The sequence below is a fragment of the Aquarana catesbeiana genome, linkage group LG05 (genome assembly GCF_042186555.1).
Source record: "Aquarana catesbeiana isolate 2022-GZ linkage group LG05, ASM4218655v1, whole genome shotgun sequence".
NCBI lineage: Eukaryota > Metazoa > Chordata > Amphibia > Anura > Ranidae > Aquarana > Aquarana catesbeiana.
Genome location: NC_133328.1, coordinates 464706301 through 464722087, shown reverse-complemented (window position 1 = coordinate 464722087; position 15787 = coordinate 464706301). Strand labels below are relative to the sequence as shown.

At 39.7% G+C, this 15787-nt stretch overlaps 1 protein-coding gene across 1 annotated transcript in view; it reads right to left on the bottom strand.

The window, feature by feature from the left end:
- Window positions 1-983: 983 nt before the first annotated feature.
- The window catches only part of ZBTB14 (zinc finger and BTB domain containing 14), a 39318-nt gene continuing 24514 nt past the window's right edge, over window positions 984-15787 (bottom strand). Inside the window, exons 2-3 of the mRNA XM_073631411.1 lie at window positions 7779-7838; window positions 984-6504 (exon numbers count right to left, since the gene is read on the bottom strand). Of these exons, the coding sequence (XP_073487512.1) occupies window positions 5149-6504; window positions 7779-7838 (1416 nt within the window). The 3' untranslated portion in view covers window positions 984-5148. The remainder of the gene's footprint in view (window positions 6505-7778; window positions 7839-15787) is intronic.

The following is a 15787-nucleotide window of genomic DNA, read 5'->3' as shown; positions in this document are numbered from 1 at the left end:
TTGAAAGAGGATCTGCAATAGAGCAGCATTAAATTATATATAAACCCTCACCTTGAAAAACAACCCATTCACTTTATAATCTAAATGAAAAGCAAAACATTTGTGTATAGGTATAAAAAAAACAAATACCTTCTTACCTAGTAATCACAATCTCTGTTCTCAGCTGCATAAGAATCGTTGGAGGAGAAACAGCACACTAATCCTCCCAGGGAATGTCTGGAGTGTCTTTGTCAGGACAAGTCTGACCATTGAAGGAGAGCAGGCCGAGTTCTCAGCACAGTTAGAAGGAGCTAGGAACTGGCAGGATAACCAAGTATTTCACACAAAAGAAGCAATACAAAGAGAACAGGGTACTTTTTTTATACAAGTACATGGTGCAGCAGGTACACATCAGGAATATGAAATGTTGGGTTTACATATTTTTTAAGTTTCTCCATAGGTGGTGTGGGTGGGCAACACCAGCCCATATAGGGCATCAAGCGCATACTAAACTTCACTACCAGACAGCGGCAAAGCTTAGACAGGGTGTTCCACAGTGGGTGTAGCATAGCCCTAACCTGTAAAGAGTTCTTTGGCTGATGCAACACGTTGCACCATGAGTATCTAGGTGTGGATCCAATGTAGAGTTCAGTGATCAAGGGCCCATTACAGGCAGGCCCGTTTCCTTCTCAGGGCAGGCTTAAAGTACAGCCTCCAAAGCTTCGCCAAGTACCAATCTGAAAACTGCAAAATTAATCCAAGTGGCTCTGTAGCAACTAAAGAATATTGCTAGTAGAAAAAAAATCTTGATTAAAAGATAGAAGAAAGCAAGTAGCAGCTTGCTCCTCTCAGTTGAGAAAACATATCTCTTCTCCTAAGACACCAGCAAAAACCAAGGCATGCCAGGAGTGGAAGGGGTTATATATGTTAAAATATTATAGATACTAATAATATTTGTAGTGTCTTTTAGGCGTTTTGTTCAATAGTTCATTAGCCAGGCTGACTTAAAAACAAAGTTTGATTTTATTGTCACACAATTGGCATCATAAGTATAAATAACAGTTCAGTGTAGGTAAAAAAAAAGGAGAAATAAAAGCAATGTTTATTAAATGTGTCAAGCTACGGTCATGGCTGTCCAGGCATGTGCTTTCTGCTCTAAAACAGCATGTCCAAGAAGAAGCAGGAAATTACATGATTTTAGGATTTTAGAGATAGCACCTGTCTATATGTGTCACAGAGTATATCTGTAGTCTTCCATGTGTCTTAGTGTGTGTGTCAGTCTATGCGAGTGGGCCTTGCCATCTCGTAAGACATCTTTTTAGGTTACATGTAGATGTCATAACGCCACAAAGCTCAGAACCTTCTAGGGCAAACATTAATGCTGGTAACTTCAGCAATTTTCTATATGAGAGGAGGTACTAAATTCAGAGTCATATATGGACTTTTATTGACAAGCCCACATGTAACACACTATTGTTGTTCTTTAACATGACTTCACAGGTCAAAGTCGATATGGCTACAAGTTTTGGTCTCATGATTTTAACGATATATAAAAAGATAACATACATATTTAGCAAATACATACAGATGCTAGTAATTATGACTGATACAGTAATACACTAATCCTAATTAACCGTATTTAAACAAATATATGTATGATTCTTATATTACATTGATCCTGTCTATTCTTGACATTCTTTACCAAGATACCAGATATGCCCATCCTCCAACTAGTTACAGTGCCTTGCAAAAAGTATTCATCCCCCACTTGGCATTTTTCGTGTTTTGTTGCCTCACAACCTGGAATTAACATGGGTTGTTAGAAGATTTGCATCATTTAGTTTACAGAACATGTCCACAACTTTGAAGACTTTTATTTTTTTATTGTGAAGCAAACAAATAGGACAAAATAACAGAAAAAGTCAACGTGCATAATTATTCAGCCCCTAAAGTTAATACTTTATAGAGCCACCTTTTGCGGATATCACAGCTCCAAGTCGCTTTGGATAAGTCTCTATGAGCTTGCCACATCTTACCACTGGAATTTTTGCCCATTCCTCCTTGCAAAACTGCTCCAGCTCCTTCAAGTTGGATGGTTTGCGCTTGTGAACAGCAATCTAAGTCTAACCACAGATTTTCTATTGGATTGAGGTCTGGGCTTTGACTGTTTCCCCTAAACCACGCAAGTGTTGCTTTAGCAGTGTGTTTGGGGTCATTGTCCTGTTGGAAGGTGAACCTCCGTCCTAGCCTCAAATCACACACAGAGTGGTACAGGTTTTGCTCAAGAATATCCCTGTATTTAGCACCATCCATCTTTCCCTCAACTCTGACTAGTTTCCCAGTCTCAACTGCTGAAAAACATCCCCACGTTTCACTGTGGCGCTGGTGTTCTTTGGGTGATGTGTTGGGTTTGCACCATAGCCAAAAAGTTCAACTTTAGTCTCGTTAGACCAGAGCACCTTTCTCCATACATTTTGGGAGTCTCCCACATGCCTTTTCGCAAAACTCAAAATGTGCCATGTTGTTTTTTGCTGAAAGTAATGGCTTTCTTCTGGCCACTATGCAATAAAGCCCAACTCTATTAAGCGTACGGCTTATTGTCGTCGTATGTACAGATACTCCAGTCTCTGCTGTGGAACTCTGCAGCTCCTCCAGGGTTACCTTAGGTATCTGTGCTGCCTCTCTGATTAATGCCCTCCTTGCCCAGTCCGTGAGTTTTGGTGTGCGGCTGTCTCTTGGCAGGTTTGCTGTTGTGTCATGTTCTTTCCATTTGGTTATGATAGATTTGATGATGCTCCTAGGGATCATCAAAGATTTCTATATTTTTTTTTTTTATAACCTAACGCTGACTTGTACTTCTCAACAACATTGTCCCTTACTTGTTTGGAGAGTTCCTTGGTCTTCATGGCAGTGTTTGGTTAGTGGTGCCTCTTGCTTAGGTGTTGCAGCCTCTGGGGCCTTTCAAAAAGGTGTGTATATGTAATGACAGATCATGTGACATTTACATTGCACACAGGTGGACACCAATTCACTAATTATGTGACTTCTGAAGGTAATTGGTTGCAACAGAGCTTTTTATGGGGTTCATAACAAGGGCGTGAACACATACGGACATGTCAATTATCAGTTTATTTCTGAAAAATAGTCTTATGTATATATTTTTCTAATTTTACTTCACCAAAACATTGAACTAAAGGCTGTAACGTAACAAAATAGGTAAAAAGCCAAGGGGTGGTGAATACTTTTGCAAGGCACTGTACGTTACTTCCCGAAAATATCTGACATTTTTCTGGCTCAGCTTAAGAACTTCATCACAAGATCACCTGATCAAAACCATTCATACATTTTAATATTAAAGTATGATTAATCATAAAACAGTAATATTTTTGAAAGCTTACCATAAATATAATATAACTCCTATAAAGTGCCAATTTATGAATATAGAATAATAATCAAACATTATACTGGACTGTCCTTACAGCTTTGTTTTGACAGTGTCCAAACTCTTGAGTGCAGCAGTGTAACGCAATGTACCTGAATTACTTTACCATGTGTACTAATCATAAATTAAAAAAGGAAGTCTCGTTAACTTTATGAAGCTTGCGCATCATGTAGTAACAAAAATTGGGACTTGTTTAGACTGTCATATAGGATTATTTAGTTGTATTTTAACTACCCATACTGAAGAAGCCTTAAAAACTTAGTAAAAATAAATAAATTTGCACCCGTAGTTACAACATTGTTAAACAGAATTAGGAAATGTTTAGTTCTGCAACCGTAGATGGGTATAAACAAGTCCCATGTCAAATATAGTGTGAGAATACTATTAGCAAACCTTAATATTGGTAGCTTAAGTTTTATTTCTAAAATCAGCAAAGCTTCCTCAGTTTAGCTTCCTTTAAACAGCAGTGAATCTTGCTTACAACCTAAAACTTAAAATGAGTTAACATGGGCCCATTACCTAAACCTATGGCATGTAGGAAATTTATGGTTGGAGAAATATTCATGCTGCCATTACCGACCTCCTTCTGAAACTTCTTGTTGTGCTGGCTATCATGAACCTCCACCGGAAGTTAGGACATCACTTCCTACATATATGTTCTGTGTCAATGACTCAAACTAATGAAGCCAGAGACATCCTGGAGACTAGCATTTTCAAGTTATCAATGGTATTTCTAGGTATTTCTCATGAAATATCTTGGTCTGTTTACGCAAAAAAAAAAAAGCCCAAACACTCCTTTCCTCCCCCCTCAAAAAAAAAACCAAAAAAAAAAAAAAAAAACCAAAAACAAACAAAAAAAACAAAAACAAAAGAAAACAATTATATACAGAGCAACAAAGCAAGCAACAGCAGAATAGTGATTGTTTAATAATCTGGCCTTTTTTTAATTATGGTGCTATTCTGCAATAAATGTGGATGGGCACTTTAAGGAAAAGCAACGGACTCTACTACATAGGATTTATTGCTTCGCTGTATGTATGTTCAGATTTATCCTTGCCCTCAATAATGTAAACAGATGGGTTAATACACAGCCTTCATTTAATTCAAAGACCAATTTAAGAATTTACCAAAATTTACAATATGAATAGATGGCAGTAATCTAAAATATCTCTCACCAAGTGAAAGTATTATTTAAATGCATAACAGAAATGGCTAAAACATAAAAATAACACACATAAAGGAGTAATCTATTAAAGTAATCGTGTTATAGCAACCAGATTCTAAAAGTTATGAGCACGTTCAGTATAGCTGCACATTTCCTCTGCCAGGTTTTCCTTAAAAAGTGGGCAAGTCTACACGAAAACCAGGGCTTCCAACAAACCACATTATTTCAACTACCCAGCACATGTGCTGTGCATACACGCAAGCCACTTTGCTTCTGCCACAAAGCTCTTGTTCAGTCTGAGAAGACGGAGACAGAACATTACAAGCAATAAGAATCAGTGAGGATCTTAGATGCAGAAGTTTTACTAGTGTCTGCTGTTTTTTTTCCCCAATAGGAACTGTGCCGGGGCAAAGCTTTTCTATCAGCCATTTATAGATCTGAACATAATATATAAAAACCTCTATCGACTGCAATGGACAACACCCTCACTTTCATAATGTATCTCTGCTTGCTACCAAGGAAATCTTAAACTATATATACATATATATATATATATTTTTTTTTAACTGCAAGCAATAGTTTCAAGCTGCTGTTCTGCTTCAGCAGCCATAGCTGCGGCTTGTAATTGTTCAGTTTCACTCTGAATGGCATTACTTGTCACTTGCTTGCGCTGTTCACTATGCATATTGTTTTCATGACGTTTTAGATCAGAAGCCTTGGCAAATGCTTTTGGGCAGGAAGCACAAATAAATGGTTTCTCGCCTCTGTGTCTTCTTTCATGGTCTTTAAGGTGGGATTTGTGTTTAAATGCTTTATCACAATGGTGGCATGCAAACGGCCTCTCATTACTGTGTACTCGCTCATGTTTCTTGAGATCTGGGGCACGGATAAAAGATTTGGCGCACACTTCACAACTATAGGGCTTGTATCCTGTATGAATCTTCAAATGCTCCTTTAGGTGTGCCTGTGTGGTAAAAGCCTTGGCACACATTTCGCACACAAATGGTCTGTCAGCTGTGTGCAACTTCTCATGCTTTCTTAGTCGAGCCTCATCTGTAAAAGTCTTCCCACAAGCTTGGCATGCAAACTGCTCTCTGTGACCATAAAGCAAATACTCAAATTTCATATCACCTGTCGTTGTCCATGCCTGTGCTTGCTCATCTTTTACTTCATTAATGCTGTCATTATAGGTTAGAGCTTGAGGGGTCTGTGACCCTAAATCCTTAGGTTCAGTTGTCTCCATTGCCTCAACTTCTTGACCATAACAGTTGACTTTCCGTACTTCTTCACTTCCTAATTCTTTTAGAATGGCTTCTTGAACGCGAAGAGTAGAAGTAGGCGATTTTTCCTCTTCGTGGCTCTGAGGAGTTCCTTCAACTGTGTCATCTGAAGGGCTATCCTCATGATCTCCAATCTCTTCAACCTCGTCATCTTGATTGTCATTGGCTTCACCAACTGGGCGACTTATCTTTAAGCTGGTTTCATAAGCATATTTATTTTTTGGAGAAGATGGATTTTCATCTGAGGTGGAAACATCACGTTTTTGAGAGCATAATTTATCCAAAAATCTTATACCAAGTATTTGGCCTGAGGACATCATCAGATTCACATCTTCCTTTTTAACTGCAATTTTAGCAGTGTACATATAATTAAGGACCTCCTCAAATATGTCAGACCTCAGAAAATCAATTTCTATGACAGAGGAACTATCAACTTCCAGCTTCTTGAAAAGTTTTTTAAAGTATGTACTGCAAGCAGCAAGTACACACCTATGTGCCCTAAATTTTACATCTTCAACCACAATAGCAATATCACAAAATTCACCTTCAAGTCTTTGCTCATTAAGGGTCTTTAAAAATACAGTTTTATGGTCATCATCATTATATTTCAGTGTCTCAGACATGCTTATGAAAAAATCCTAAAAAAAAGGGGAAAAAAAAAAAAGTATGTTAATAAAAATAATTACTAGAGTTACTTTACTTTAATGAAACTCCATGAAAATATAATTGCTCGTAATAGAAAAAAAAAAAAAAAAAAAAAAGAAAAGAAAAAAAAAAAAGTAGTATTTATATATTTAAGATACTAGCAAATGTGTGCCAATTTCAGAACAGGCAAGTTTGTGAAGTGGAGCTGCCTGCCTTGTGAGCAGGGGCCTAGTTGGGTGGGAAGAAAACGCCATAACTGTGGAGTGAAATGGATGGGAAGCACCATGAGCAGGGGGTTGACTGCCCAGGCAGGGATTCACTGCGATATGGGAGGAGGGGGAGGGGCTAAGTGACTGAGGAGGGACGCACCGTCAGCCAGAGGGTGAGATGGCCAGCAAAATATGAAGATGTGCTATAAAGGATAAAGGAGTGTGATGGGGCAGGGTGTCCAGGAAAAGTTTTGGAGGGGAAGTGGTCAAGGAGGGATGCTCTATGTAATGGGGCTGAGGTTAAAAAGGAAATAAGGTGGCTTGAAGCTTCAGACAGTCTAGATGGTCTGGGCTGCTTCCTGTTCTCAGTTCTGATGACAGTAGTGAGGATCACTTCCTGTTCATGCTCGGATCAAGGCTGTCCCAAACTTCGAGTCACTCTAATCAATGCTTACAAAGGGCTGAGAACTTCCTTAAATGTAACAACGTTGGCCCAATCACTAAGCACTAGCCCTGTCATATGAAAGGAAGAGTGAGTTACAAGTTCTTCTATAACTTGAAACAGTGTTGATTTACTGAAACTGGGAGAGTGCAAAATCTGGTGTAGCTCTGCATAGAAACCAAATTAGCTTTCATTTTTTTCAAAGGTTAATTGAACAAGCTGAAGTTAGAAGCCAATTGGCTGCCATGCACAGCTGCACCAGATTTTGCACTCTCCAGTTATAGTAAATCAATCCCATAGTGTCACTCAGAAGATGAATGAAAGCTACTGAAAGGAAGTACTGCTGGGGAGAGTGGTATTAAAGCAAACCTGCTTTCCCCATTCATAAGAATAACCTGGCTTTGCTTTAGGACTTTCAGTTCTTGGTAAATGACTTGAGACTGAAGTACTCATAATACCCTTGAAATCCTAACACAACTTTACAAAGGTTTCTATTTATTTTTAGAGAGAAAATGGACCTGTAACATGTATTTATAAATCAAGCACACATTCAAATACTTAAAAAAGGACTTGATATTAAAAAATAACAACCAAGACTATCAATAAAATAACATACCATGAACAAAACAGTAGTTGTCCTTAATGAAGACTGGTGATTCAGTGTTAAAATTATCACCTACATGGGGAAATACAAATAGAGAAAGTGTTAAATAAAGGGAAATGAAACGTTTAATCGTAACAAAAACCACATATCTACACAGTAAACACATTTGAGATTAAAAAGCGTATTATCCATTATGATTCCAAATATGCGTCTTTAAAAAAAAAAAGTTGGAATTAATTCCTTGACATTTTTCCATGGTACAAATAAAGCCCACCCTGTCTCCATACCCATTCGGGGCTAGGTGATGGGGATTCTTTAAAACACACTCCCCAACCCAGTTATACTCTCCTTTTGGCTGGGTTCACACTGCAGCACGGAGCGGCTTACAGCAGGGGTTCAGCGTGTCCCTATTCACCATTTCAGGTCCGATTTCAGTCTGAATTTTTGGCTGAATTCAGAACCAGAAGGTGCACTCCTGTGCAATGTGCACTGGAGCCGCTACGGAGATTGTGTGAACCAGCTCCACAGAGAGCTGGTCACAATCTCCTGGCATGCTAATTGGATGCGGAGAAACCCACATCCAACTCGCAAAAGTGTGAACCCAGCCTCAAAAGTGCTCCCGTCGCACCTTCTTCTGTCACTGCCACCAAAAAATATCAGCGTGGCCTAGGACACAGCCGGTCACGTGGTAAAGAGCCATTTTTATTGGCTCTTTACACTGATCTGGGATGGGCTGTGTCCCGAGGGACACGCCTCATCCCCGATCTCCACGCTGTATGCTCCCGGGGGTCTGCAGGAGCAACGTGAATGGGAGGACGTCATAAAATGCCTGCCCAGGAGGGAAGAGTTTTCCTGACGGCATCATTTTATTATGGCCCGGTATGGAAGTGGTTAAAGCAGCCACAGGTAATTTTGGGCAGAGTTATTTTTTTCCCCATTTTGCATGCCAAAAGCAGGAATCAGATGAGACCCGAACATCCACCTGGTAGAATAATTATGAAAGACAACCAGGTTGTAGCCTTGCAAATCTGGGAAAATGTGCCTCATGTTGAAAAAGAAAACCCCCATAACAAGAAGCAATCGAACCGGATCCTTTAGTTCCTGGATGATGGTCAGCCTGAGCCACCTACAGCATGTGGAACAAGAAACTAGTGTTCCTGTACAAGTTCCATCTGGGAATACAAAAAGGACAAAATTGGACTTCTGAAGGAAGCAGTGGTTGAGGGAAACCCTTAAAGTGGTTGTAACGTTAACTTAAACAAAAAAATTAAAATCTTCTCCCTACAAGGTAATGTCAAATTGTACAACTTCCGCACAATATCAGTGGTGTTTTCATATTGGATTTGGACCATTTCATATACTTTGTTTACCTTTGCCAGATTTCATTTTGATATGGACTTTTGTTTTTAGCAACTTATGTTTATGTTAGCATGACAACATATATGATATATACAGTGCCTTGAAAGGGTATTCATACCCCTTGAAATTTTCCACATATTGTCATGTTACAACCAAAAACGTAAAATGTATTTTATGTGATAGACTGACACAAAGTGGTACATAATTGTGAAGTGGAAGGAAAATGATGAATGGTTTTCAAATTGTTTTTACAAATAAATATCTGAAAAGTGTGTCGTGCATTTGTATTCAGCTCCCTTTACTCTGATACCGCTAACTAAACTCTAGTGGAACCAATTGCCTTAGAAGTCTTTAGTAAGTAGAGTCCACCTGTGTGTAACTTAATAAATATAATAAATCTCTGTATAAAATACAGCTGTTCTGTAAAGCCCTCAGAGGTTTGTTAGAGAACCTTAGGAAACAAACAGCATCATGAAGGCCAAGGAACACACCAGACAGGTCAGGAATAAAGTTGAAGTTTAAAGCAGGTTTAGGTTATATAAAAAAAATAAAAATAAAAAAAAATCAAGTTTTGAACATCTCACAAGGCACTGTTCAATCCATCATCTGAAAATGGAAAAAGTATGGCACAACTGCAAACCTACCAAGACATGGTCTTTCATCTAAACTGACAGGCTGGGTAAGGAGAGCATTAATCAGAGAAGCAGCCAAGAGGCCGATGGTAACTCTGGAGGGGCTGCAGAGATCCACAGCTCAGGTGGGAGAATCTGTCCAGGACAACTATTAGTCGTGCACTCCACAAAACTGGCCTTTATGGAAGAGTGGCAGGAAGAAAGCCATTGTTGAAAGAAAGCCATAAGAAGACCTGTTTGCAGTTTGCGAGAAGCCATGTGGGGGACACAGCAAACATGTGAAAGGTGGTGCTCTGGTTAGATGAGATCAAATTTGATTGAACTTTTTGGCCTAAAAGCAAAACGCTGTGTGCCAGAAAACTAACACTAAATTCCCCACTCCCCATGGTGGTGGCAGCTTCATGTTGTGGGGATGCTTTTCTTCGGCAGGGACAGGGAAGCTGGTTTAGAGTTGATGGGAAGATGGATAGCCAAATACAGGGCAATCTTAGAATAAAACCTGTTAGAGTCTGCAAAAGACTTGAGACTGGGGCGGAGGTTCACCTTCTAGCAGGACAACGACCCTAAACATACAGCCAGAGCTACAATGGAATGGTTTAAATCAAAGCATATTCATGTGTTAGAATGGCCCAGTCAAATTTCAGACCTAAATCTAATTGAAAATCTGGGAAAAGACTTTAAAATTGCTCTCCATCCAATCTGACAGAGCTTAAGCTATTTTGTAAAGTTGCATGAGCAAAAATGTCACTCTAGAAGTGCAAAGCTGGTAGAGACATACCCAAAAAGACTTGCAGTTGTAATTGCAGCAAAAGGTGGTTCTACAAAGTATTGGCTTAGGGGGGCTGAATAAAAATGCACAGCACACTTTTCAGATATTTGTAAAAAAAAAAAAATGAAAACCATTTAATCATTTTCCTTCCACTTTACAATTATGTGCCACTTTGTGTTGGTCCATCACATAAAATCCCAATAAAATAAATACATTTACGTTTTTGGTTGTAACATGGCAAAATTGCAAGGGGTGTGAAAACTTTTTCAAGGCATTGTAACTTGAATAAGGAAGTTTAATCTCAATTCCAAGATTTTAGCCAGACAGCACTTCTTGCAAAAAGATCCAGCAGAGGCCTTGACGAACTCCACTGCTACATCAGCAAGATGGACAACAGGTTTTGCAACTAATGACAAGCACTCTAATATGTGCTCTGCTGGGGCACCTTGAGAAAGAGTGATCAACTCCTGAGGGGGGTTGTGGGTTATGGGATGGAATTTATTGTGTTACATAAATGGACTAACAAATCTTGCATTTTGTCCAGGGCAAATAAGCTTCTGGAGAGCCTTCGCCTGTCCTGTCCTAGGATTAAAGCATTCTCTTCCTCGACCCGAATCTTCAGAAGGGGACTGTTCGGGCTTCTGGATAAATGCGCTAAAAGTGTTACATGCACGAGGAGGCAACAGGACTAAAGGACCTCCCCATGAAGTTAAAAGTAAATAGTCTAAGTACTGCTCTAAAAGATGGGAAAGTAGATACCATTTCTTTTCTCACAGAACAAACAATCTTCCATTAACCTCTTGCCGACCAGCCACCGTCATTTTACGGCGGCAGGTCAGCGCGAATCATCGTAGTTATACGTCGGCTCGCGGGGTCGGGATAGCAGGCACGAGCGCCCACTGCACTGCAGGGGTGCCGATGCTCGTGGCCACAATGACTGCCAGCCACGAGCGATCGCAAGCACGGAAGTGTGTGTGTAAAACACACAAATCCCTATTCTGAGGAGTGACAGATCAGATTAGAATCACCTCCCAGGGAACACAGCTAACCCCTTGATTGCCCCTTAGTGTTAACCCCTTCACTGCCACTGACATTTTTACAGTAATCAATGCATTTTTATAGCAATGATCGCTGTATAAATGCCAATGGTCCCAAAAATGTGTCAAAATTGTCTAATGCATCCGCCATAATGTCGCAGTCACGAAAAAAAAAAAAAAAAAATTAATCGCAGATCACCGCCACTACTAGTAGAAAAAATAAATAAAAATGCTATAAATCTATCCCCTATTTTATTGACGCTATAACTTTTGCACAAACCAATCAATATACGCTTATTGCGAAACTGAGAAACAATGTGCTTTTTTAAAAAAAAAAAAAAAAAAAAAGGGATATGTATTATAGCAAAACGTACAAAATATTGTGTTTTTTTTCAAAACTGTCGCTATTTTTTGTTTATAGCGCAAAAAATAAAAACCGCAGAGGCGATCAAATACCCCCAACAGAAAGCTCTATTTGTGGGAAAAAAGGATGACAATTTTGTTTGGGGGCAGCTTTGCATGACCGCGCAATTGTCAGTTAAAGTAACGCAGTGCAGAATCGCAAAAAATGGCCCGGTCATTCAGCAGCCAGATCTTCCGGGGCTGAATTGGTTAAAGCAGAAGTCTCACACACTATAAGTTTTTGAATACAAGTATTACAAAAGGGTTTGGTATGAAACCAAAATATATAAAATATTTCCTCACGCAGCTACCCAGGTGAAGCCTATTTCTTATTACAGTTACCACATTCTAGGGCGACTGAAGATGGAGTAGTTAGGGCCTGAATCAAGGTTTTGTGCCCTGCAAAAAAACCCAGGCACAGTACTACATAAAAAAAGAAAAATGCTCAAACTCTGGAGGAGGGTAAGCGCAGACAATTATAACAAGCCCCGACCCAACTTTATAAAAAGGGGCAAAATCCTGGAATGAGGATGGGCTCCTTTCCACTGGTTCTATTTGTGCTTCCTGTGGTAGGGAGAACCAACAATCTCTTATAGTGCTGTCCAGCAAGAATGGGGAAACTGTTATTGTTACTGTTAGCTTTGCATACAGTATGGAAGGATGCTGTCTGTATATCAACAGGTAAACTTCCCTTCACTTCCGGTCCCAGAGAAGCAACAGGAAGTTAGAAGAAATCTCCCCTTAGGATTCCCCATTGGAAGATTTCCACCTCCCCATCTTCTAGAAACAATTCTAACATTTTGTTTTTTCCCCCTCAATTTCTGTCTCAGGTCACCAGGATAAAACAAATAAATAGATTTCCCCAATAGGGACACAGACAGCAATAAAATCTGACAAAAGGGGTCCAACCTTTCCCACCTTTCCCTACTACATCAAAAACAAAACAAATTTTGCCTACACAAACACTTCAAATATGTTGGAAGCTGTGACGGACCCCGTACTCAAGAGGAGTACGTCCGCCGTATAAGCTTCCCTTGCCCGGTACCAGCATGATCCAAGTTTCCTTAGCCCACCCAGGCACTTGTCAAGGCATCAGTGTAGGGTGGTAAGAAACATAAGACTGTTTATTCAAACACGGGTACAAAGAGATACAGTGAGGGGAAAAAAGTATTTGATCCCCTGCAGATTTTGTACGTTTGCCCACTGACAAAGAAATGATCAGTCTAATTTTAATGATGAAAAACAATGAATGGCGCCCTGTGAAATCAGTGAACAAACATAATGGAAGCTGCCCCTTTAAAAGTGAACAGGTCACCAAATGCTGCGGGAAAATTATATTAAAGGATGAGGCGCTAGTGATGTTCAGTGAATCAAAAATGCAAATACAAATAAAAAAAAATATATAGTCCATATGTGATAAACCCCAACACCAGCAACAGGAGGGGGAAGACGGGGAGAGGGGCCCCCAAAGTAAATGCAAGTCCAGGGACGATCAAAAAATATATGACACAAGAAGCAGTTAAAGAAAGCCCTGGAGAACAAATGTGTGCCCCTAGGCCGGGGCAAGGCAGATTATTGGCAGGAGCAAATAGCTCAATGACTATCAATGAAGAGCAGGAAACGGATATAGAAATAAGAACAAAAAGTCAACCTCCATCTAAAGATGAAATGGCAGAAATATTGTCCAGATTGGAATGGTCTCTAAAAGGGGAAATTTCAATATTACATGGAGACATGAATCAGATCTTTAAAAAAAAAAAAAAAAAAAAAAAAAAAAGAGTGGAAGAAACAGGAAAAAGTGGAAGTACAAGTGACAGAAATAAAAGAACTTAAGGAACAGATGGAGGAGATGTAGCGAGAACAGAGGTACATGAAGTATAAAATAGAAGATCAGGAAAACCGTAACAGAAGGAAGAATCCAGGGTCTACCAGAGGTAAAGGGAGAAGCTCTGCAAAGATAAAATGGATAAAGTACTTTGTCCACTGCTGGGAAAGTCACTGACAGAAAAAAATCATATTCGAAAGAGTACATAGAATAAGAAAACCAGCAGATATTGCAGGAGAAATCCCTAGAGATGTGATCGTGAAATTGCAGAATTATAAAGCTAAAGAACAGATTTGGAAAAGCCTCAAAGCCAAGAACCCCACAAAACACGAAGAAACAGTGTTACAGGTATTTCCTGATCTGGCAACAGAAACATTGGCAAAGAAAAGAATACTAAAACCATTACTAGAACAAATGAAGAATCATGGGATCCAGTATTCAAGGGGTATTCATGGGGCTTCCCTGCCTGCCTAATAGGATGAAAAGAAGGTCGCTCAGCAACCTTATTGTTTCCAGAAGAAATGGACACATTTTGTAAAAGAATGGATGTGCCAACCTTAGAGATCCCCGGCTGGTGGGAAAAACCTGAGAGAACTGTGCACAGTGAATCTCAACAGTGGCACCCAAAGCAAAGAAGAAGAAAGCCCTAACTAAGAAGAAAATATACAAGGAAAAGAAAAATGTTCGATGGAGGGAGGAGGGGGGGAGATGGGAGGAAAAGAACGCTAAGAAGAAAAACGGGACTTACCTGGGAGGGGTGGGCTCAGGGGCACCTCTGAGTACAGAGGGTAGCAGCTTAGACCGGAAGGCTAACTCAGAGTTCAGCCTCAAAGGGAAAGAATCAAAAGGCAGGAGGGAGTGGTAGGCCTTGGATCATTGGTCAAGGAATGACCAGAATTCCCCAAAAAAAAAAAAAAAAAAAAAAGGGGGGGAGGGGGGAAGAGAAGATGGAATTTTTAAAAACAGAAAGAGGGGGGGGGAATAAAGTGCTCCTTTTGGCAATAAGAATACCGGGAAGACGCCGATCCCTCTGGGCTTGCTGAGCCCTCCTCTTAAGCAGAAATTACCAGTTCGTGGATATAACTACCCTGAATTTAAATTCGGGATGAGTGAAGAAAACAAGAATGGGAGAGGGGAGTCCAGCGAGCAAAGATGACTGCAGTAAATTTTTTGACGTACAATGTAAGGGGGTTAAACACACATATAAAAAGAAACAAAATTTTAAGAGAAATTAAGCAACTCTCTGGAGAGGTAGTTTTTCTGCAGGAAACTCATCTCTCCCATGAAACAACTATAAAACTGTGCTCAATGGATTTTCCAAGATGGTTCCACAGTGACTCTACAACCAAACGGGCTAAGGGCGTGGCAATAGGGTTTGCCAGAGGAGTTAGGTTCACATTAGAAGAGAGGCAGGTGGACCCTGAAAGGCGTTATCTGTTCTTGAGGGGGAGATTAACCACTTAAAGACCAGCCTCGTTTTAGAATTTAGGTGTTTAAAACAGTTTTTTTGCTAGAAAATTACTTAGAACCCCCAAACATTATATATTGTTTTTTTTCTAACACCCTAGAGAATAAAATGGCGGTCATTGCAATACTTTTTTTCAAACTGTATTTGCGCAGCGGTCTTACAAGCACGCTTTTTTTGGCAGAAATTCACTTTTTTGAATAAAAAAAATAAGACACCAGTAAAGTTAGCCCAATTTTTTTTTATATTGTGAAAGATAATGTTACGCCGAGTAAATTGATGAAGATGTCACGCTTCAAAACTGCGCCCGCTCGTGGAATGGCGTCAAACTTTTACCCTCAAAAATCTCCATAGGCGACGTTTAAAAAATTCTACAGGTTGCATGTTTTGCGTTACAGAGGAGGTCAAGGGCTAGAATTATTGCTCTCCCTCTAACAATCGTGGCGATACCTCACGTGTGGTTTGACCACCGTTTTCATATGCGGGCGCCACTCACGTATGAGTTTAAAAAAAAAAATGTTTATTTTTTTTA